The sequence below is a fragment of the Erythrolamprus reginae genome, chromosome 2 (assembly GCF_031021105.1).
Source record: "Erythrolamprus reginae isolate rEryReg1 chromosome 2, rEryReg1.hap1, whole genome shotgun sequence".
NCBI lineage: Eukaryota > Metazoa > Chordata > Lepidosauria > Squamata > Dipsadidae > Erythrolamprus > Erythrolamprus reginae.
This window is the reverse complement of record NC_091951.1, coordinates 204,026,741-204,051,284: the sequence shown is the minus strand read 5'-3', so window position 1 is coordinate 204,051,284 and position 24,544 is coordinate 204,026,741. Positions and strand designations below refer to the sequence as shown.

General features: G+C 44.0%; 1 protein-coding gene across 4 annotated transcripts in view; it reads right to left on the bottom strand.

The window, feature by feature from the left end:
* Positions 1-1,493: 1,493 nt before the first annotated feature.
* FLNA (filamin A) overlaps positions 1,494-24,544 on the bottom strand; it is a 110,492-nt gene continuing 87,441 nt past the window's right edge. For all 4 annotated transcript variants that reach the window (XM_070741370.1, XM_070741368.1, XM_070741367.1 and 1 more), the window contains 16 exons: positions 23,259-23,349; positions 21,938-22,078; positions 21,705-21,833; positions 21,356-21,529; positions 20,692-20,853; positions 19,924-20,127; positions 19,619-19,771; positions 18,033-18,155; positions 16,046-16,312; positions 14,397-14,534; positions 11,681-11,796; positions 10,897-11,029; positions 5,773-5,949; positions 5,456-5,674; positions 4,228-4,416; positions 1,494-2,313 (listed from right to left, as the gene is read on the bottom strand). In XM_070741370.1, the coding sequence (XP_070597471.1) occupies positions 2,126-2,313; positions 4,228-4,416; positions 5,456-5,674; positions 5,773-5,949; positions 10,897-11,029; positions 11,681-11,796; positions 14,397-14,534; positions 16,046-16,312; positions 18,033-18,155; positions 19,619-19,771; positions 19,924-20,127; positions 20,692-20,853; positions 21,356-21,529; positions 21,705-21,833; positions 21,938-22,078; positions 23,259-23,349 (2,604 nt within the window). In that variant the 3' untranslated portion in view covers positions 1,494-2,125. The remainder of the gene's footprint in view (positions 2,314-4,227; positions 4,417-5,455; positions 5,675-5,772; positions 5,950-10,896; positions 11,030-11,680; positions 11,797-14,396; positions 14,535-16,045; positions 16,313-18,032; positions 18,156-19,618; positions 19,772-19,923; positions 20,128-20,691; positions 20,854-21,355; positions 21,530-21,704; positions 21,834-21,937; positions 22,079-23,258; positions 23,350-24,544) is intronic.

Here is a 24,544-nt window from a genome sequence, read left to right as displayed (position 1 = left end):
CTTACCTTAATATACAGCTCTTTAGACTTAATACATTCCAGATATCTTCTCAGAACAGAGTCCAAGACAAGCTTCCATACTTTGATGTTTATTATGACACTTTCTCTGTTAGATCAATTAAAGCAGGGGTCTCCAAACTTGACAACTTTAAACCTGGAGGATTTCAACTCCCAGAATTCCCCAACTAGCTTTGCTTTGCTGGCTGGGGAATTCTGGGAGTTGAAGTCCGCCAGGCTGAAAGTTGACAAGGTTGGAGACCCCTAAGTTAAAGGCCTGCACCTGGTATATGTTTTAATGGGCAAATGTGATTGCAAGAATCAGTCTGACAAAACAATCCTAGGAATTCAAAAGTTGTATCAGTATCTGCTCAAAGAGCTGGGGTGGCACAGCAGGTAGAGTGCTGTACTGCAGGCCACTGAAGCTGACTGTAGATCTGTAGGTCAGCGGTTCAAATCTCATCACCGGCTCAAGGTTGACTCAGCCTTCCATCCTTCCGAGGTGGGTAAATGAGGACCCGGATTGTGGTATTGCTAACATGTTGTAAGCCACCCTGAGTCTAAGGAGAAGGGCGGCATAAAAATCGAATAAATAAAATAAATAAATAAAATTTCAAAACAATTTCTAGCTTACAATTATGATTCCTAGTAATCTCTGAACCTCCTCAGAAGTTTGGTAAAGTTCAAGAAGACTTCTCAGATAGATTATTGCAGTGATGGCGAATCTTTTTTGGTTTGTGTACCAAAAGAGTGTGTGTGCGCAGTCGCACATGTTCATGTACCCACACCCATTCCCTTCACCCCAAACATGCGCACAAACCCCTCCTCCGCACAGCCTCACTGAAGCCTGGGATGGTGAAAAAATGGTCAAACCGGAAGAAAAACGGACTAACAGTTTGCTTGTTGTGCTCTTTCTCGCCCTCCGGGACTTCAGGAAACTTCCCTGAGGCCTCCAGAGTCCGAAAAACAGCACAACGGGTAAACTATAAGAGTCTGTTTTTCTGAACTTCCGGTTTGCCTGTTGGACCTTTATTCACACTCTGGGGCTTCCCTGAAGCCTCCGGAGTGCAAAAAACAGCACAACGGGAAAACCGGAAGTCCGTTTTTCTGAACTTCCAGTTTTTCACATGTCATTTTTCGCACTTTGAGGCTTCAGGGAACCTTCCAGAGGGCAAAACGGCCTTCCCCAAGACCGAAAATCAGCTGGCTAGCATGCTGGAGCTAGCACAACATGTTGTGTGCCCTCCAGTATAGCTCAGGATCCCACCTGGGGCACGCTTGCCATAGGTTCACCATCACTGGTCTATCGCTTTTCCTTTGTAACTGGGGAGCTACTGAGAGATGATGGTTACGAAAGTCAGCTGATCTGAACGAGGATTAGCAATTGCAATGAACTAAGTAGGAGATCATTGGACATATAACCCAGAACCTCAACCGAGAATGGCTGAATAGGGTATAGAATACAAAATGGGGGGGAAAAAAGAGAGACCACCAACAGGCATTTGAAGCAGAACTTTAATTCCCTTCCCTTGTCAAAGAAAAGGTACTGGCAGTTGTGCACAACCACAATTTAAATCTTGGAAGGACTAAACAAGGATTTGGCTATAAACTGGCAAAGCAACAAGCAGCTCCTGCCACTGGTTATTGATTTACCCACAAAGCTTCCATCTCAAGCCATTAAAGGGAAAGGACGAAAGAGACAGGCCCGTCTGCACTGCAGGAGAAGCAGCGGTTTTCTCCAGCAGTGGATGGCAACGATATGCACCGGCAGTATCCACAGTGCCATATTTGGTTTGAGTGGGGGAAGGCGGCCTTTCTGGCAGAGGGCACAAGTTCAGTTCATGGGCATGAAGCTGGCATGCTGGTGAGTAGAAAAATCAATCGAGCCTCCCGCCAAGGAAAGAAAGACACGGGAGGGTGGGGTGGGGGAATGGTTGGAAATAATTACTGCTGCATGTAAACAGATCCACAGGAACCTCTTCCTTCCGAGGGCAACCCCCCCACACTCCTCCCTCTCACCCCACAAGCCAATCTCTTTGGCATCACCTCTGCCAATTAGTAAGAGGCAGAAGCGTTACAAAGGGGAGTTCAGAAGGGGCAGTGCTACGCTCGGGCAGAGGGAAGAGCTTTTAAGGTACGGAGATATGGAAAGGGCTGCCAGGGATGTGCTCATCGCCCCACTTCACCACCAGGATGTAGTCGCCTCTGTCCTTCAACAGGTAGGTGACGTTGTACAACCGGTTGCCCAAGTGCTTCACCACGATCTCCTCACACGGGGTCTTGGGGCCGTGTACACCCACCAGCAACATGTTGTTCCCTGGAGAGAAAGGAGGAGAGAACAAAGTAGCCTTTACAAAGGTCACTGGCAACGGTTGGGCTGAGCGAAACCCATTTACATTAGAGTGTGTATAAAACAACTGGCTTGGTGCCTCTGCCTGGAACTTCAGACGCTATGAATAAACTATGTCCCACATAAACATGTTCCACAGACCACAGGATCTAGGTTCGCACAAATTATTAAGCCAAAATCAACCCAATCACATAATAATCTAGTACAATAATCTTCCTTCCTTCGTTCCCTCTCCTCCCCAATATAAATCTTCGGAGAGGGGCAGCATATAAATTTAATAAATAAAATAAGAGATTTATATTTATTAATTTAATTTAGATGCCGCCCAACTCCCTAAGGACTCTGGCTGGCTTACAACAAAGAAACATTGAGAAGGAACAATTTAAAAATAGTTAAAAAAAACCCTAATAAGACTATACATATCTCTCAATATCTCTCACAGCCGGACCTAGACGGTACCTCATTCGGTCAATGGCCTCAGGCCTGCCGGGAAAGCCAGGTCTTTACAGCTTTCTGGAAGGCCAGTAGGGTGAGGACAGTACGGATCTCCGGAGATAGCTGGTTCCAGAGAGATATTTTCCCCCTCTGCCCTATCTTACTTCTTTCTTTTCCATTAATTGTCCTCTTAACTTAAATTGACCTTAATTAAAAGGTAACTGGACGCCTCTGTTCACAGATGAATGCATAGGATGAAGCAGTCTTGCTAGTTTTATTGGATGGCCCATCAACTAGGTTGCACATTAGGGTCTCATACTGCTTCCCCAATCTTTGAATAAAATTTTCCTAAGTAGCTTTTTCAATCACAAAGGGAAAAGAATAATCAGCCTGAGCCCTAAGGATTTAACTCCAAGATCTAAGGAGTTCAGCAGTTAACCTTTGCCACAAGAATTTGAGCATGTCTCTACTTTGTCTTCTCCACCCCCCACCCCCCCCAATCAAAATGCTTGGTTTAAATATAACTTTAGTTTTGACTAGTGTTTCTACTGAAGGACCATTTGCTTCATCTTTTGCTGTTCAGAACCGGCATGGTAATGTAGGGCATTAAGAAATAAAGCATTGAGGACGAATGCAAGTTTCTCCAACCTTTTCCATTTAAGAACATGAATCCCAATGTCCATTTTGAGTGTGGCAAATGTTTGCATTTTGGTTGGTGTGGTAGCTAGAATTATTCTTGCTATATAATCTTACTAAGATGGAAGACACCAAGAATGTGATTTAGATCCGGGCTCTCCAACCTTGGCAACCTTAAGACTTGTGTTCTTCAACTCCTTCAATTCCGCAGCCCGGATTTTGTTAGCTATATATTTAGGTATTTCAGATTAATAGACAGTCTTGAACAGATCAATCCAACTAGTCACCAGGTCCCTAAGTCACTGCTCAACCGAGCCCTCAAAAGCTAATCATATACACAATGTCGTTTGGCGGGACCCAGGGTAAGAGCCTTCTCTGTGGCGGCCTCGGCCCTTTGGAACCAACTCCCCCCAGAGATTAGAATTGCCCCCACCCTCCTTGCCTTTTGTAAGCTCCTTAAAACCCACCTCTGCCGTCAGGCATGGGGGAACTGAGATATTCTTTCCCCCTAGGCCTTTACAATTTACGCATGGAATGTCTGTATGTATGTTTGGTTTTTATAATAAGGTTTTTTAAAACTTATTTTAGTATTGGATTGGATTGTTTACATGCTGTTTTTATCATTGTTGTTAGCCGCCCTCAGTCTACAGAGAGGGGCAGCATACAAATCAAATCAAATCAAATCAATAAATAATCATACAAAAATGTGGGTGTGGCTTTCTAAAAAGCCATAAAATAGCAGTGTATCTGATGATTGGAGATATGGGATTTTATATGCAGCTTCCCCACCCCACAGTCATTTACACCCACCTGCTTTGCTGCAATCGACTGTGAAAGAGTTCTTTTGGCCTAGGAAACCCTTGTTGAGACCCAACCCTTTGGCAACCACTTTGCTGGCATCTGAAGCAAATTTGGGTGCTGCTCCATCAGGTTTGGCTACTCCGTCCATGAAGACCGAGGAAGTCTCGTGGAGGCTGTGGCTGGGAACAAGGCGGGCCCCTGCCAGAAAGAAGAGAGGAAGTTAACCTTGGGATCTACAGCATATCCAGTCGTGACAAGGCAATGTGCCATTTGTTCTCCATTATCATTTAGAGGAAAGCTCCAGGCTTTAGCAGAGTGCAAGGAGGTGGACATTAGTTGTATTTCTACAAAAAAAGTCCACAGGTTCCCCAGCCTATGTCCCTTGAAATGGAGGGCTTCCTCTGGAGATGATGGGAATTCAACAGTGAAGAGGGAAAAAGTTTAAAAAATACAACCATTAAAATGAGTAATTAAGAAGAAAGACACTCAAAATAGAGAGCAGGCAATTTCCCCCCCTCCCATAATAATAATAATAATAAATTTATTGTCATTGTCAAAACAACGAATTGTCATTGGCAACGAAAGTCGTGTGACACCCAGAGACCAATCCCACCATACATAAAATTTAAAAATAGAATAAAAAATAGAATAAAATGTCCCACCCACTACAAATTCCCCACCCTGAACCACTCAACCATCTACATGACAAACCGAGTAATATTGTCCAACAGTTCACTGATGGTGACCCTTTAGTTTGTTGTTAAATGCGAGTATAGCTCTGCGATAAAAACTATTCAGGAAATGTGTGGTCTGAGTTCTAGTTGTTTTGTATCTTCTGCCAGAAGGCAACTGTTCAAAGAGATTGTAAGCAGGATGAGAAGTCTTTGAGAATGTTATGCACCTTCCTAGAACAGCGAGATGTGAAGATGTCATCCAGGGCGGGTAGCTGGAGCCCAATGATGTTCTGGGCAGTTTTAATAATTCTCTGTAGAGCTTTTTTGTTCACTACAGAGCTGCTCCCATACCAACCTAGAATGCCGTATATATCGGGACACTCTCAATGGTGCTGCGATAGTAGGACAACAGTAGATGCTGAGATAAATTTATCTTCCTGAGCATTCTCAAGAAGTACAGCCTCTTTTGTGCCTTCTTCACAAGCATATTAGTATTCATAGTCCATGAGAGGTCCTCTGAAATATAAGTGCCCAGAAATTTGAAACTACCATGGTGTGCTTACCTGTGATTTTAGCTTTGAAAGGACTGCCAGCAATGTGATAAGGTCCACCGAATTTGATGGAGATGAGGTAGCTGCCAGGTGCCATGGGTGTGTAGATGACTTTGTAGCCCTCCGAGCACTCTTGGCAATCCATCTTCACCTTTGAGGGACCGTCAATAGTGACAGACAGCGCCCCAGGCCCAGCGTTTGTAGTGTTGACTATGAATTCAGCAGGCTTTCCTACAAACGAGAGAGAAAAAGGACACCATGGAACCAGAGAGTTCGCTTTTATCAGAACCTCACAGCCGTCTTTGGCTTCAGTCTAGGTTCCTTTTTACCTGTCACACCACCTTCCAAGCCAGGGCCGTAGGCGGATACCATCCCTGGGTCTCCAGCTTGGCCTATTTCCCCAACGCGAATCTTGAAGGGACTGCCAGGTATGTGGCTTCCATTGAACTTGACGTCAACGGAGTAGATGCCATTCTCACGGGGAATGAACCGCACAGCATATTTGTCTGTAGCAACACAAAGTGGAGAAATAAGCATCTCTTGAGAGACGGGAATCTTAAAATGGGTACCATAAGCAGGGAAAGGAGAGATACCTACCGTATTCTTTTGGAGTACAAGACACACCTTTTTCTTCCCTAAAAGAGGCTGATAATTAGGGTGTGTCTTATACTCTGAATGTAGCTTTTTTTTCAGCCCTAACTAGCTGCTAATGATCTTCCCAGCTCTTACCTTGCAAGCTCTTTCACTGTTTCTCTCTGTGAATGTTTTCCAAGCCCTAAGTCTTTGCAGGGTTTTTTCATTCCTCTAACTTGCTCCAAAGTTTTTTTCCAGCCCTAACCAGGTGCTCCCAGCTCTTACCAAATTGTAAGCTCTTTCATTGTTACTCTCTGCAAAGAATGTTTTCCAAACCCTAAGTCTTTCCAGGTTTTTTTTTAATAGCTCTACTTGCTTCAAATGTTACTTTCCAGGTGCTAATGATGTTTCCAGCTCTTACTGGCTTGCAAGCTCTTTCATTGTTACTCTCTCCGAATAAATTTTTTTTTGAAGCCCTAATCAGGGAAGAAAATAATGTGCTGAAGCTGACCAGACTAAGGACATTAGCCAGATAAATATTTGGTAAGCAGATTCTTTCCCCTATTTTCCTCCCAAAAAACTAAGGTGCGTCTTATACTCCGAAAAATACAGTACATTTTTGCCTTCTCTATCTGATGTTACGCTATTCTATGTGAAAATAATACAATGCACAGGTAGTCTTCGAGTTACAGCTACAATTTAGCCCAAGATGTATGTTACTAATTGAAACATTGAGTTTTGCCCCTTGTATGCCTTTTCTTGCCACAGTTAACGTGAATCATTGCATAGTAACAGGGTTACTAAGTAAATCTGGATTTCCCATTGAGTTTGCTGTTGCAAAAACTGATCATGTGAAACTCCCCCCCCCCCAGGACACTGTAACCATCATAAATATGAACCAGTTGTAAAGCAGCTGAATTTTGATCATGTGACCATTGGGATGCTGCAATAGTTGTGAAAAACAGCCATAAGCCACTTTTTTCAATGCCACTGTAGCTTTGAATGGTCACTAAATGAACTGTTGTAAGTCAAGGACTACCTGTACTCAAATACATGACATCAAACCTGAGCAGCACTTAAGGCATATGTACTGTATGAGTAAAAATCTTTAAAATGCTAACTGAAGAGCAAGACAAGGCAAATATGTTTGGAACAGTTTCAGGCTAACACAAATATATTAACAAATTAGATGTGTGTTGCTGATTGGAAGTAAAAGGGGTTTACAGGCGTGTTGTGGCCTACCAGCAACCTGTGCAGCTGGTAGTTGATTCTGACAGTGAAGAGGCTGATGTGGTGATGCGCCAGGGGTCTGTTCAGATGGCACCTGAGTAGAACAGTGAGGAGGCTGGAGAGGACTTGGTGCCAGAGGCGGAGATTCAGCCGGGGCCTTCAGAACCTCCAGAAGCTCCCATCAGTGATGAGGAAAAAGAGGAGGAGCCTATTCTCAATTCACGGGCACACAGAGCTGCCAAAAGGCAGGAATGGTTCCTCAGGAGGAGGTCTCCTCAAGAGTAAGCCTTGGGGCTAGTTGGCTACTCCCCTAGCCTATTTAAGGGATGAGGACGATGGAGCCAATTTGCAGGAAACAACTTTGTTCATATTCCTTCAGGTCTTCACTCCAGAAACATCTGATCATCTTTTGTTCTCTCTCTCTTGCCATTTTTTCCTGCAAATTGCTTCTGGGCATTTTGCCAACCATCGTTAAGACTGCTGTTATCTACAAGACTGTTCACTCAAAATTGGGTTATTATTTCGTGGACTCATGCTGGCTGTTAATGAAGTTGAATTAACAGCAGGTGTTCAGAAAAGAATGCTTTAAATTGTTATTTGTGCTTTGATGCCTCATTAATAGTCCTTAATTAGTAAACTAAGGTTTGTACGGACTTTGTGTGTACTGCGTTCCTTGTGGTCCGTAGCCTGGGGCAGAACAAGGTGATTCAGCTCTTCCCATTCTCTGTGTCTTTCCGGGTCCCCAACCTTTGCAAAAATACTACTCGCTTAATATGCAAACAGAACGGACAAATTTAAACTGATGTCTTTGTGACCACAGAATTGTAAGAACGCTAGTTCTAGTATTTCCAAAGAGCATCAGCTGATCCAATTTGTTTTCATTAACACTTGGAACTGCCACTTATTGGGATTTGGAGGTTCATTCAGTGCAAACAGAGGTTGGATCAGAAGTGAAGGCTCTCCTTTCATGGTCTTGGAAGTAATCTTGCAGAGAAAGCACGGACTTCACACAAAAACCACAACTGTCTCATTTTAGCATTGCTCTACAAATCCCTTGGACTGCAAGGTAATCCAACCGGTCAGTCCTAGAGGAGATCAACCCTGACTGCTCTTTAGAAGGCCAAATCCTGAAGATGAAACTCAAATATTTTGGCCACCTAATGAAAAGGAAGGACTCACTGGAGAACAGCCTAATGCTGGGAACAATGGAGGGTAAAAGAAGAATGGGACAATAGAGAATGAGGTGGCTGGATGGAGTCACTGAAGTCGTCGGTGTGAGATTAAATGGACTACAGATGATGGTAGAGAATAGGAATGCCTGAAGGAACGTCCTTGAGGTTGTGATGTGTTGGATATGATTTCGCAACTAACAACAAAAGCATTCCTCTGCAGTTGTAATTTTGACTCCCTCCACATGCAGTCATAATATTCAACAATAGACTCTTAACCATGGTGCAGTTTGCGAGTAACATGGCAGGAAATTCTGTACAATAGAGGTAGCAAGTCCTACATCTCCCCGCTCTAAAAGATGGAAAGATTCAACTTCATTTGACATAAGAATCCATAAAAGTGAATTGAGCTGGGATCTCTGGGGACTGTAAGTTCAAAGGATTGTTAGCAGGTCATAATCCGTCCCTCCTTAGTTCCCATGACCTCCCTCCCCCAAAAAAGCGAGGTACAGAGTTCACACAATCTTCTCAGTACATGTTTGACTCCTACAGAGGTTGTTTTCGTGAAGGTTGGGTATGATGAACTTACAGTTCAATATCTACATAGCAAGGAATTGAAGAACAAAGCTTTGCTTTGGGAGGTTGTTTTGGGTTGCAAAAGCCACAATTCAGCATTAGCTAAATCAGAGGTTGGACAGCTAATAATAAGGCATGGTTTTTCATATTGCAGCCATTGGTTACAGCAAGCATAGAAAACAATGATATACAGTTAACATTAACTCTTAGCAGTCACTTATGTGTGTATAATGACTACAATCTTACAAAATCTTCCATATCCTTTTGCAAGTTCTTCTAAAATTTCAGCCATTTCTTTTAAAATTTGGGGAATTAGCAGATGTTATCTATTTGTGTTTGTGAACACTCATTTTACACTGCCACGAGTGAGCTGACCTATGTTGACTTACAACTGGTAGGTGGTTGTGAGCAGATGTGCTTGCTGCTTAAAATAATTAAGCCTTAGTAACCATATATTTGGGGACCAGATGGGAATTGTGACAGATGGAGTTTGTCACAGTGTTGGCTACCCAGTAATTAGCGTTTGGGGCAGAAGCATTGTTTCTTATCCTGGACAGTTCAGGCTCCAGAATGGAGATCGGTCTTTTGAAGTCCTTAAGTAAGGAGGAAGTGGCCCGTAGCCAAGAATTTGCCTTTGCTTTGGCTCTGGGCCTATTTCTGGTCTTGCCTCCCGAAGGAGCAAATGTGAACTGGAGAACTAACAGCATGGGAGACATTTTCTTGCTGTGCCCATCACCGAACCTTGGTAAAGTAGCTTGAAGAAGATACAGATATTGCCAGTAGTTGTGCCTGCCTCTCTGGAAGGCTGGGTCAGCCCAACTCATCCCTCTCTTGCTCCAGCTGAGCCATTACTGCTGCAGGCTGGAGGAAGGTAAACAAGGGCCTTTTCTCTGGATTTGATTTGTTGCCTCAGAGAATGTACTTAACGTCCTTGGAGGCTTTGGGCTGCAACAGTGGGCAGGAGCCCTCTTATCGGAACCAGTTTAGAAGAGGCACAGCTGTTTTCCCATTTCTACTATGTGACAACTGATTAGAGAAATGTGTTTTTGACAGAATTAATAATCAATATTGGTGACTCCAGTGTAACTTAGCTGAATGAAGGATTCAATTACAGCAATTATATCATTCATCTACAAAGTTCTCTATCTGCTTCCAAGCCGTATTCAATGCAGGCCATTTCGTCCGAAAATCTGGTATGGCGTGGGCCGAGCTACAACTGAGCACAATTACTTCATGGTGCTGCTACACACCACACACACTACAATACGCAGTTGTTTTCACCAGGAAGCAGTTTACTTTTTCCAAGTGCATGGAAAAAAAATACTTCCAGTGTAGACCAAGAAAGCAATTTGGGTTTAAAAATGCTTCTATGTTATTAACAGAGCACGTGTTCCAAGGGCAAATGGATTTTCCTTGGTGGTTTTTTTCTTTTTCTTTCCTTTGAAAATGTTTTGCTTCTCAACCAAGAAACCTCTACAGTTCAGAAAAAGAAAGTCCAGTTGCCTTTTGGGAAAAGCACCTTTGGCACATCTGTAACTTGGATGGTTGAGAATCTCTGCAGACTATTGTTAAATCAATCTCCCAGGAACCTCATTGTCTATTTCAGAGGCCTTCAAACTTAGCAACTTTAAAACTTGAGGATTTCAAACTCCCAGAATTCTCCAGACAGCATAGCTGGAGAGCAAAGCACAAAGGCCTGGTATCTGGTCACCAAATTGTCTAATTCAACTTTTGGCACAAACTGGAATTTCTAGACTCCACTTTTTGGAGCTGAAGAAAGAGACTTTGGTAGCCTTATCCTTTGCTCTAGAACTGGAGGTGAGATAGACGGGTCAACCAGTTCTTCTTTGCAGCAAGCCTAGCAGGTCACTTGGCACACCCACCCACCCACATCAGAGCACCTACCTTCATCGATTTCGGTGACATGGCACTCCTCCAAGGCCCCCGAGGGGCTGTGCACCTTGGCATCAATCACACCCTTGGCCCCGTTCAAGCTGACAGCGAATGAGGCTGGCTGGTTCACTTTTAACCCTGACTCCTGGAAGGCACAGAGCACATGAGACAGCAGAAAGGGCCAAGAGGGCCACAGCATCCAGCTCCAGAGCACCCTGCATCCCTCCCTCCCTCCCACCCACCCCCTGCTCCCCGGACAAAGACACGTCAGGCTTCCACTTACCTGAGCCTGGTGGCTTAGAGAGGGAGAGCTCCCCTGGAAGCTGGGCACAGCACAAGCGGCAGGCGGGCAAGCAAAGGGATAGAATTTAAACAAGAGGAAGGCTGGGCAGCCTTTTCAGCATGGCAGCAGATCAGCAGATGCAGCGGGACCAGGAGAGCTCTCCGTCTTTAAACCTCCGGCACAGAGTGCAGGACTGTTAGCAGCCTTTAAACGAGACACGAGAAAAACCCCAGAGCAGATCCCTGTGTGGCCAGGAAGTTGGCACTGTGACTATTCTGAGTGAGTCTGGCTTGAGCATCTCCTTCCCCCTGCAGCTGACCAGTCATTCAGTCAAAAAAACCACCCCTTTGGCTCCACATCTGCCAGAACAGACCTCTGGACTCTTTCTCCTGCACCTGGATCTACCCTCTCTTCTTCCTTTGTGACGAAGGAAAGCCAGCTCAGGAGAGCAACAGTGCCAACTCTACCCAACCAGCAGGGGGAGCAAGTGGGCGGTTTCTCCCAGTGCCTCACCTGAAGACTAGAAACAGTGAGTCGGCGGGCGTCATCAGAGGTGGAGGTGGCGGGTACTATAAAGGGGCTGTCTGGGATATGCTCATCATTGAACTTCACCGAAACTTCATAATCACCTGCCAAAAAAGGGGAACACAGAAAGAAAAAAAAAAAAGAAAAAATTTGTCAGGCACCAATTCAGATTGAAAAGGGCACAAAACATGATGTTTAGCTTAGCCAGTAGGAAGGAAAGCTTGTGCCCTAATGGCTGCTACATAAAGGACTGTTTTGGAAAACTGCTTAAAATTTAACACTTTAAAGATGTTGCATTTCAACTCTTAACTCTGTCATCTTTTTAAAATCAAAGCAGGGTGTTGTTTTTTTTATTTTAAAAACCTACTTTATAATAAAAAAGAACAAATGCTTTGGAGGGAGAAGAGTGCGTGAGGTTTGTGGGGGGCTTGGAATTGGAATTGCCTCCCAGATTGGCTCCGTGGGTCCATATGGAGAAACTGCCACACATGTATTATTTGGCAGCTCCGGGGCGCACAGCATTTGGCATTTAATGGTTTGGTGGAGATGATGCATTTTGACCGCTGCCAAAAAAATTTCAGCACAAGGTCCCTGACAAGTTGGATTTCTCTATTTAAAAGGCATTTCTGAAGCTCTAGCAAATGGAAGATCACAACCGTCGTTATGTTCTTCAACGCTACCTTGACAAGATTTATGGTGGGACCAGAACAATTGCTGCTTCCAGATGCATTATTTTGATTTAAGGCAAGCTCTTCGGGAGAGGGAGAGGGGTCATCGTCTCTGGGTTTCTTCCCCTCAGCAAATTAACCAGCTTGCGTTCCAGATGCTTTGCCGCACTGAACAGCTGCCAGCCTCCCTACCCAACAGAAAGTTCTTCTCAGCTTTGGATGAAATGTTGCCCAGTTGGCATGCAGAATCTGGCTGCTCTGCAGTTCACGGAGGGGTTTGCCAGAGCCTATTCCGAGAGAAGGTGCTACACGCCCTCCCTTCTTGGGAATATGCTGCATCACAAGATATAGACCAGTGTTTCCCAACTTTGGCCACTTGAAGATACCTGGACTTCAACTCCCAGAATTCCCCAGCCAGCATTCGCTGCCTGGGGAATTCTGGGAGTTGAAGTCCAAATATCGTCAAGTGGCCAAGGTTGGGAAACACTGATATAGTCAACCTAGACACCACATTGGGGGGGTGGGGGTGGGGTGAGTGCCCCGGGGGGGGGGGAGAGTGTAAAGAAGGGATGGTTTTGTGGGAGGGGCAGGCGCACGCACAAGCAGCTCTTGCTTGTGCAAATGGGGCCGTGGGCACCCGCGACGTTCATGTGAGTTGGTTCTGAATAGGCCGCAGCCTGGTAGTAGTAGTTCTAGAACACCCCAGTTTTGATGTCCTACAAAAGTGAGAGATCATGCTATGGCATGGGTGACAATCTGTGGCCTCAGGATTGGGTGGAGCTCCTCTTTTCGGTTTTCAGCACCTTCTAGACATTATTTTGGAACACAGGGTTTTTTTGCAATTTGAAGTAGATGCACTTGAAAAAGCATTATTGTAAATGCTAAAATATTTTTTAAAAAATGACTTAAGAACCTTAGAGCCTCTCTGACAATTGTGCTATGACATTACTACCTTAAGAAAATATTAAGGGCAGCCATCCCTTTACTGTAGTGAGAATTAATACTGATTTCCTTTGGGAGACCCCTGCTCCAATAAACCTTTCTTTTTATTCAGCTTTATTTTCCTACCACCTGAAAAAGCCATTTCATTCCAATTGCATCCCATTTGAAAGTCTTCACTCTCCCTACTTGCTCAATTGTTCTCCGTTCCACTCCTTGACTTGGCATATAGTCCCTCCCCTAGCTGGCTCTTATATAAATACTGTATTCTGTCACAATTCTTTGGATTAACTTCTGGAAGGAAGCTTCGTGGTGTCTGAGGCAGAACAACTAGATTCTGTAATAGCTTTGTTCCACATAGTATCAGCCTGGTTAATTCTCAAGACTCTTCCCCCCTGCCCACTATGTATTCAAAATTGTGTGTGTGTGTGTGAGAGAAAGAGAGAGAGATTCTCAGAATTTCTTTTAATGTGTGTGTGTGTGTGTGTGTGTGTGTGTGAGAGAGAGAGAGAGAGAGAGAGAGATTCTCTCAGAATTTCCTTTAATGTGTGTGAGTGTGTTAACAGAAAAAGGTGGCTATAAAGGTTATCTTATTCAGAATATTACTGATTACTGTAAAGCAGACAGGTCTATCTTCAAATGTTGGAATCTAAGCACTGGATTCCAAAATAATTTTGTATAAAGAGCACAATCAGTGTTCACAATGGACAGCCCAGTGATACTTGAAGGCCATGGTTTTATTTATTTTATTTATTTTATTAGATTTGTATGCCGCCCCTCTCCGAAGACTTGGAGCGGCTCACAACATTTTCTTATGCTGCTTCTACAGATTCACAAACTTCCCCCTCACCCCCATCTGCTTGACCAGGTTTTAAAGAAAAGAGGTCAACACTTTACAATAAACTTGCCAGAAACCATAATTATAATCTCCAGAAGATCCTTAACTATTTGCATCCTCTCATAAATGCACGAATCAGACCTCTGCCCCACTGAAGTTGAAGCTGGCTTTCTCTTTAATCTGAAGTTAAATGTTTAGCTCTATTGCATTGGTTTCCAGTTCAGAAGATGACTGTTCACTTCCCTGCACAATTGCTTACCAGGCTCTTGCACAATATAGGAAACTCCACACGAACCATCTTTCCGGTCCTCAAAAGCAATCTCGGCCTTACTAGGTCCCTCCACAGCAATGGAGAGACCACCGGCTCCTGCCTCCCTTGTCCAGATGCTAAAGTCAGCTGGGGAACAAGGCAAACACTTATTAACAAAACCATTATGGATATGTAAATCCACGAAGTAGGTACATTTAAAATACATCAAGTCAGCTTTACAAAATAATTTTTAAAAATGTAAAAATAGCAGAGTTGTCTGGAACCTCTTCATCAGATATGAAGTTTCTATATGGCAATCCCAGCATCTGGCCAAGCCATTTCCCCTTCCACGCTTCCTATAATGCAGAGGGGTCTTCAAATTTGGCAACTTTAAGATTTGTGAACTTCAACTCCCAGAATTCTGGAAGTTGAGATCGACAAGTCTTAAAGTTGCCAAGTTTGGGGATCCCTGCTATAATGGGAGAGGTGAGAATTATCCTTGAGGAACAGGAGGACGAGCCAAAGCCAAGACAAAGGTCACGTAACAGAAATCCTAATCCAAGACAGAAATATTGTTTGAGAAAACATCTCTGACTCCACCCTTCCTAGTTCCTGTTACAATAAAAGCAGGCGGGGGGGGGGGGGAGGCACATTTAGACTGGCAAGATTCTGCTGCTGTAACCCTATAATAAAAATATTGTTTATAACTTTGGTTTCCTTCTGGCTTCCTTCTCTGGTCTATCTCAAAGAGCTGACACTTCCTCACTGGAGTGGAAAATTAGTTCTGGTAACTGTTGTACATCTCACGTCGCATTGCATCTGTTTTGAAGCCTAACTATCTGAGAGCTCTGGGATAAAATCAGAGGCATCATGCTAGATCTAAAACAGTTCTGGAAAATTGCTTTTCATCAGTTTCAATAGCAGCATGATTCATGGACACTGACTTGCATACAATATACACCGCTCCAAAAAATAAAGGGAACACTCAAATAATACATCTTAGATCTGAAAGAATAAAATATTGTCATTGAATGTTCTGTACAAAATTGAATGTGCACAATAGCATGTGAAATTGATTGTCAATCAGTGTTGCTTCCTAAGCGGACAGTTTGACCATAGAAGTTTAATTTACTTGGAGTTATATTCAGTCGTTTAAGTGTTCCCCTTATTTTTTTTTTAGCAGTGTTTATATAGTGGGCTTTAAATATTGGCACCATCAAGACAAGCGAAAGGAGCCCAGTGCTCAACTGCTTGGAATGCTGGGTAGGAACTTAGCAAGACTGAGTTCGAGACCCAAGAGCTGCCTGGAATGGGGTTGAAATCTCGTCCCTCTCTCCAGCTCCTGACAGGGACATGAAAGAAGCCCCCAAATGGGTGTCCCCAGAGCAACGGTGATATCACCGGCTAATCCTTTAAACCCGGAAGTGCCTTGGTGCTTCTGATTCAAGTGCAAAATCAGCACAAGCAGAAGACAGCAATTTATGCTGATCTGGAGACCACGTAGAGATCCTCCCACTCAATCCTTAACCCACCATCCATCACCACCTGCCATTTTACACTTGATGCATTAAAGGCTGAGCCTTTACATTAACTTGCTTTCTCCCTTCCCAAGGTCCTCACTCACAATTTAAAGCTCTTCCCCCAACTGATAACCATACCTGGCACACCAGCTTCAGCTCTCTCCAAGCCTGGGCCACCTGCCCGGACTTTGTGTGCACCACCTTCACCAAGTGGGCCCACTGTGAACTGGAAGGGGCTTCCGGGCACGTGTTGTCCTTTATACTTGACACTGACTGAGTGGATGCCTGTCTCAGTGGGCACAAAGCGGATGCAGTAAGTGTTGTTTTCTGCCTCCAAGATCTCTGCATCATGGGATTTTCCTGATGGGCTGGTCACTTGGGCAGTCATATCCCTGATGTTGATTTCTGGGGAACCACAGCACAAGAATTACATGGATACACTTTTGCTACCTGAAATGCTGCTTCTTAGCTGGTAAGGCTACTTTTCACCATAGAACACGGAACATACGCTGGATATACATTAAGCCAGAGTTTATTAAATCGACCACATTAAATGAATCCATTGGCTAGATCACTGCTTCTCAATTATTTTCTGTTTCTGTATTTCTTCCCTCCAGGAAGAAGTAAACATTTTGCACCCTCCCCATCTTTCTGCCACGATTTTAAATAGTCCCCAAACTACAAGATGCTCGTCCCACTTGTACTGGTGCCTCTGTCACTTTTTTTGGCGTTGTGTCCAGAGCAGCCTGTTCTAAAAGAAAACGTCTCGCAAGTTCGAGAAGTTTGATTTCATTCACGAGATGTTTTCTTTTAGAATGGGCTGCCTTGGACACAACACCGAGAAATGTGACGGAGGTATTGGTACAAGTGTCAGTTTCCTACAGGAAGCAAAATTTACGGGACCGTCTCCTGCCGCATACCTCGCAGAGACCAATAAGTGCTCACAGAGTTGGCCTCCTCCAGGTCCCGTCGACTAAGCAATGCAGCTTGGCGGGACCACGGTGGAGGGCCTTCTCTGTGGCTGCCCCGGCTCTATGGAACCAACTTCCCCCCAATATCCGTACTGCTCCCACCCTGCTGGCCTTTCGCAAGGCCACAAAGACCTGGCTTTACGGCCTTGGGGCCATAAATTCACATCTTCGATGGCCAATTGTATGAATGGCGTGTATATGAGTGTGACCGCCATTTCTTATAATAACTTTTTTAAAGGAGTTTTAGTTAGTTAATGTTTTAGCCTTAGATAATGTTCGACTTCTTTTACTGTTTTGTATCTATTTATGGTATTCATACTGTTGTTGTAAGTTGCCCTGAGTCCTTCGGGATTGGGTGGCATAGAAGTTGAATGAATGAATGAATGAATGAATGAATAAACAAGAGTGAATAAATAAATAAATGAGTGAGTGAGTGAATAAATAAATAAAATCTCGTGAGGGGATACACGTGAGAGATTTTGACAATTTTCTGCTTCAGCGCATGTGTGGAAGCAAAAAACCCATCAAAATCTTGCATGCATTTAAATAATAATAATAATAATAATAATTTATTAGATTTGTATGCCACCCCTCTCCAAAGACTCGGGGCGGCGCATCCCCTCACAAGATTTTGCTTCCTGCGCATGCACAGAAACAAAATCTCGCTGGGACGCACACAAGTGCGCCCGCCAGAGACTCGAAGCTGCACGCACAGCTGCCTAGGTAGGACGCGCACCCTACTTCCTGCGGCAAAAAAAGCATGTTCCCCAGGGTCACACATCCCTCCTGGCCATTGCTCCGCCCACCCCCAAGGGGGCATGCCCCACTATTGAAAAAGACTGGGCTAGATAATGCTTAGCATAAACCAAGGTTTGGAAACCAGAACGGTTGAATCCATTCAACATGCCCAGACCTGTTTTGCTAAGACCTAGACAGCTGCCTGAAACTGTCCAGGACTAAACACTTAGTTCCACACCAAATGCAGCATTTACTCAAGCAAGCAGGGGTACGTGGAGCTCCTACAACGCTTCCTTTGTCCTCAGAGAAGGCGCGGTGCTTTCGCAATAGCTCTCCATTATTTCTGGATTAGTCTCACGCGCAAACAGCGACTCAACCCCCCACTTAGCTCACTTCTCCCCCTGGACTCTGCTTACCTGGGATTTTCAGGCTCAGGTCGCACTGGCTGCCAATATTGGAGACGGATGGGGCTTTGCGGCAGCGCGTAATCATCTGTTTCATCCTTCCCTCTCCTGTCACCTTCACAGAGAATGGGCTCCCTGCATCAGAAAAAACACAGACTTGTTTTGGTCAAAAGGGAAGCAAAACCCACCTGCTGACGGTAGTTTTTCAACAGTCCCAGACTCTTCCCAGTCCAGTCAGATCTCATCTATTCTTTCAGGGGAGAAACTGCTAATAAGATTTGTGCACAGGCATGATGGTATCAAAGCTATATGGCACCAGGAGCATTATCCTATGACAACTTTGGAGATTTTGCTGAATTTCTGGCTCTCCAGAGTAGCAACAGCTTTTTTGTTTCAGCACTCAACATTACTAAGTTGAATGAACATGCGCAAATTGTCATAGCCATTAGGTTATCAGTACTGGAAGTGGAGAATTAAATATTTCAACAAACTCCACACACACAAAAAAATTTTTTACCAGTGGAAAAGAATGTCCTTAAGGAAGCCAGCTATGCTACCTTTCACAATGTGGCATCTCAACTATGTGCCTAGCTGCACCTAAAGCAGCTTTCTCGAGCATACTCGTCCACAGCTTGCATGGAACAATCCCTCACCTTGCCGCTGGTCCGCAAAGCTGGGAAAAGTTGGGGGCACTGGCATAAACCTGTAAAGCCCTTCATGGCATTGGGCCAGAATACATCCGGAACCGCCTTCTACCGCACGAATCCCAGCGGCCGATAAGGTCCCACAGAGTTGGCCTTCTCCGGGTCCCGTCGACCAAACAATGTCGTTTGGCGGGCCCCAGGGGAAGAGCCTTCTCTGTGGCGGCCCCGGCCCTCTGGAATCAACTCCCCCCGGAGATTAGAACGGCCCCCACCCTCCTGGTCTTTCGCAACTTACTGAAGACCCACCTATATCGCTAGGCATGGGGGAACTAAGACATCTCCCCCAGGCTTTCTTATATTTTATGTTTGGTATGTATGTGTTGTATGGTTTTTAATTGTTGGGGGGATTTTATGTAATTTTATTATTAGATTTGTTTCAATAATAATAATAATAATAATAATAATAATAATAATAATAATAATAAAAAACAACTAAGTGATTATTTTTCAAATAATATTTTTTAACTCCCTGACAATGGGAAACCTCGCTATTGACTTTCACATCATAGTTTTATCTACCTGGGAACCAAGTCTTACAACAGCTTGTTCACCAATCCAGATTTTAAAGATATGTCTTCCTGACCCTTATCTTTTGGTGCGCCCTGAACACTTTTTAGCAATAGCATTTAGACTTATATACCGCTTCACAGTGCTTTTACAGCGCTCTCTAAGCATTTTACAGAGAGTAAGCATATTGCCCCCAACAATCTGGGTCCTCATTTTATCCACCTCGGAGGGATGTAAGGATGAGTCAATTTGTGCTGGTGGTGAGATTTGAACCGCTGAACTACAGTTAGCAGTTAGCTGAAGTAGCCTGCAGTGCTGCACCCTAACCCGGCTCTTTTTGGACCTACCTTGGGTCCCATGTGACACAACGAGGACGAATGCACTCACCTGGCACGTGCTGATCTGCAAACTTAATGTTGATGATGTAGTTGCCAGGCTCAGTGGGACAATAGGTGACTTTGCAAGTACCGTCTTCCAGGTCTTCTGTATTGATGTCAACTTTACTGGGGCCTTCAATGGACAAGCTCAGGCCACCGTAGCCTAAAGAAAGATCCATTTGTTATCAGAAGCTTTTGGATACATTTGAGTACCTCATTATCGTGGCATAAATTTGAGCATTTAAGAATAATACAGCAAGTTGTATGTAGAATTTAAGACATTTCAAAAGCTGCATTAAAACTTCAGTTTTGTACCTGCATCCCGGGTGTCAATGATGAACTCTGAAGGTTCGAAGGTCCGGCCCTCGCTGAGTCCTGGGCCAGAGACCCTGACGCGGCTGGCGTCTCCAATTTCTGACTGGCTGATCATCACCGTGATGGGGCTGTTGGGGATGTGCAGCCCATTTTTCTTGATGTTCACAATGTGCTCTCCAATCTCTTTGGGGACAAACGAAATTCCTACAGAGACATCATTTGTAAGAGATGGAAAAAGGGAGATAATTTGTTAATCCTCTCTATTTTTAAAAAAATAATCTTTATTAAATTTCTACATATAAAAATAGGAGAAAAAGAAAACATAAACAAACAAAATAAAACAAAAAACCAGACAAACATATAGACTTAAACAACATATAAAACATATTCAGTTGCAGCAGCGTTCTTTATATGCACATCGACATAGTTACTTATCATGAATTAATACTTTCTTTCACTACGCATATATTTATTTGTTATAGAGAAGACATAATCTGTCAACCGTATTGTTGACTCTCACGAACTAATGTTAAATATTTGTATCTAGTTCTGTATATTATTCTTCAGTTTGCATATTTGTGAGGAAGATATGGACTCGTTTTTAGGGGGTTTGTTTTCCATCGATTTATGGTGCAATATTTCTATATTTTTATTTTATTTGAGTACCCAAAGGAGGAGTGTCTAGTTTTGCTAAGCCTCTCTAACTATCTTGTTCTACCCATGAATTCTGCCAATTGGCTGAGACGTGAGCTAAGAAGGGGCCCTCACCGACGTGTCCATTGCGTAGGCGTTTGAGCAGACAAGGCTCCTCCCGGCCAGAAGGTGGCACCACTGTGGCTGTCAGCTGGCTCAAGTCTGTCTCGGTGATGTTCAAGGGAATATCTGCTGATGAGCCCACTTTGAGGTGGGACATACGCATTGTATCATCCCCTGTTGAAGCAGATAAGAGATCTTCAGCATTATTTATTATTTGAATTTATTTATTTTATGAATTTATTTATTATTTGAATTTACTTTTCCAGTGGACTCAGGGCGGCGTACAAAGATAAAACAAGAATACAATATAAAACCCCAAAATATTAAAAGGCATTCATCCATCAATCATCCACTCCACTAACATACTATTGGTCGGAGCAGGGATGTTATCACTCAACGGCCCCAGGCCTGCCGACAAAGGTGTGTTTTCAAAATCTTTCAAAAGGCCAGGAGGGTGGGAGCAGTTTGAATCTCCGAGGGGAGTTGATTCCAGAGGGCCGGGGCCACCACAGAGAAGGCTCTTCCTTGTGGTCCCGCCAACTAGCACTGCCTGTCTGACGGGACCTGGAGAAGGCCAATTCTGTGGGGTCTGACTGGCCACTGGGCCAATGAGGCAGAAGATGGTCCCACCTGGCTGTCTAGGCCCACCTCATGTCAGATCAGTCTCACATCTCACCAGTAATCTTGGCAGTGAAAGGACTTCCTGGGATGTGCTTGTCATTGTATTTCACCAGGATATTGTAGTCTCCAGGTAGAACTGGGAGATAGGACACTGTACAAGTGCCATCCTGGTTATCAGTGCATCCGATTTCTGCTTTAGAGGGGCCTTCAATGGCCAAGGAGAGGCCACCTGCAAACATCAGAAGGTCAAACACGGACGTTAGCCCCAACAAGCTCAATACCTAAGTTGTATGAAGGAATCCCAACCAGCAATTTGTACAGTTTATGGATGTATTTGTTACATTACGCCCTCCAAAGGGAAAGACGCAACAGTTCTAGTGGGAGGAGCACATGTCACAGCATACCTTCTCCAGCGTCTTTTGTGTTGACCGTGAAGACGGCTGGCTTGTTGACCACACCATGGGTGAGTCCAGGACCGTAAGCTGTCACGTGGCCACTGTTAACATAATCCACGTAGAACTGAAGTGGACTACCTATTGAATCAGGAAAGGAGCCGTGATGTCATTTAGATATTGCTCAGGACCCACAGACCAGCCCCTCCAGGGTGACCGGGAAACTCCGCAGTCTGCAGTGTTACCTGGGATATGCATATTGTCATAGCGGATGTCCATCTCATGCAGACCAGCCTCGGTGGGGGCATAGCGCACTGTCACTGTGCCATCCTTATTGTCAGTAATATCTGGCTTGGCCACCTTACCGGAGGGCATGCGTACCTCTCCTTTGGAAGGGGGGCGGGAAGAGAAACAAAAACAGTTCAGGGGCTTCGGTTAGTCCGAGCAGGAAGCTGTAGGGGCAGCACTCTATACTATTCTGTTAGTATGAAATCATTTGAACGAAACCTGATGTCAAGCTGGTGCAGAAGTTGGTGATAAATTAACGGCTTGCCACACTATCTATAGAAGGCCTAATATTTATGGGAACTTGATGCAGCCACAACGCATTCTTTTGAGTGGTTCAAGGCCATCCTACGTTGGAAGCGGAAGGAGGACTGGCCACAATGGCACAATCTGAGTGGGCAATGTAACAAGGTGTGTGGGTGGGGGACAAGAGATGTGAACTTTCAACTGGGTGGGAACTCAGATTCAGGTTTCCCAATGTAGGTGCCAGGATGGCTCCAGCAATAAGTTGGAACTTTGAGGACTACTTTGACTAGAACTCTGATTTAGTTTGGATGCTACCTGGAATCTTGACACCTGACTTCTGTGGTCCAATGCAGCAATTCACAGGATACGAGCTGGGGAACTAGGCTAGAATCCCCTAAGAATTTTGCAAGGACATTTTTTGATGGTTTCAGAGCCCTAAAGCTAAACACTGAAATTGCCCTTCGTAGCCTCTGGACTGCAACTTCTGTCATATCAATTGGGAATGATGTTGATTGCATTCCAAGATATCTAGAAGAGACCGGAAAAGCTGTGCTATCTGTGCTTAGCATCCCACCTGCAGCTTCCATTTGGTAGATACTGTACCAATGAAGTGAAAGTTATGGCTAAACATGAGGACTTACTTAGTTTTGGTGTCAAATCTAGATAAAGAGATGACACTTAACAATAGTTGCAAAAATGCAGATCACTTTCTGCAAAGTACTAAAAGAAAAGTCACATGTGTTGTATTCAGGTAATTCACATTTTGCCTCATAAAATAAAAGCTAACAATTATTTTCTGCATCTGTCAGTTACAAGGAATGGGGAAAAAAGAAAGTCACTTAAAACCCCCAACCTGCCCATCTCCATAAATCTTCAACTTTCTCACAAATTTCAGCAGACCTTGCTGATTAATATCTTAGTTATAAAATATAGCTATTTAAAACAAAAATAGGGATCAGGAAGCTGAATTCTGCCTCATGCCCCCCAGGTTGTTAATGCACACAACTGCCTTTGAGCCACATTCCCCCATTTTACCTGTTATCTCTCCCTTTTTGATAGTGAAAGGAATAACCAAGTCGAAAGGCCTCAGTCCGGCATCCAGCCCATTGACAGGACGATCTGTGGCCTGGAAAAGAGAGGTGACCCACCATCCCAACAAGAAAAGTGAGAAACATGGAAGGCAGTTTGAAAGAGAAAAGGCACTTAAAGACGACAAGAAGCGATGAGAAGAATCCATAAAAAAGCAATGGAACACAGCTGACAAAGACAGACTCTGAAAAGCCCCTAGTTTCTCCTAAAAATATCCTAAGTGCTAGAATTTGAACAGGCAGGCTGGCTAGCGAACCAGGTGCACTGCTAAATACAAGTGAGCTGGACAATTTCTCTTTGCTTTAAAGTTCAGGGTTGCAAAATCTGGGTTTTGCGAGAATACGACCCACCATGCTTTTGGGTGCAGGCTTCGAACCCTGGACAGGACTAGGTTTTGCTACGAAACTGAACCTTCTCTCTGTTGCTTTCTAGGCCAACAGCTAATGAGACAATTAATTGGAAACTGCAATAGTCAAGGATTTCCCAAGCTGGCAAGAATTAGAACTCTAAAGTCAGTTGGGTTTAAGGATTGGCTCCCAAATATCAGCATTTCGGGCAGCTGTTATCACTTCTTTCCCCTTTTGTTTTAAAAAAAGCAGGGGAGCAAAGAGAAATTAGTTCAGCTGTCTTGTCCATAAGCTGTTTCACGTAGCACCTGGAAATAGCATTCCCCCAGAAGAATTGCAATTCCAGCCCAGGTTTCTTCCGGTATCCCCAAGATCTACTTCTCCCATTCTTAAAGGAGTTGCAGATCTCATATTTTCCAAAAGAGTAAGTTATCAAACCCCTGTGCTTTCAGCTGCCAGATTTAGATATTCCTTAGAAAGGTATTATTATTATTATTATTATTATTATTATTATTATTATTATTATTATTATTATTATTATTATTTAGATTTGTAGGCCGCCCCTCTCCGAAGACTTGGGGCGGCATACAAATCTAATTAATAATAATAATTAATAATAATAATAATAATCCCTTCTGAGGAATATCTAAATCTGGCTCTAAATCTAAATCTGTTTTAGCTTAGCTGCTTGCTTACTTATGCTCTACCCCTGTTCCTTTCTGCTATCTTGACCTTGTTGGCTGGCATTCTTGCCTATGTCTGACTCATAATTCAGTTGGGATGCTAAGTACTGGGATCCCACCAGTGGACAACCACAGACAGACACTTGCCCATCAGCAACCTTCCCCTCTAAAAAAAGCCAGGCCAGCATCCAAACCAAGGAGG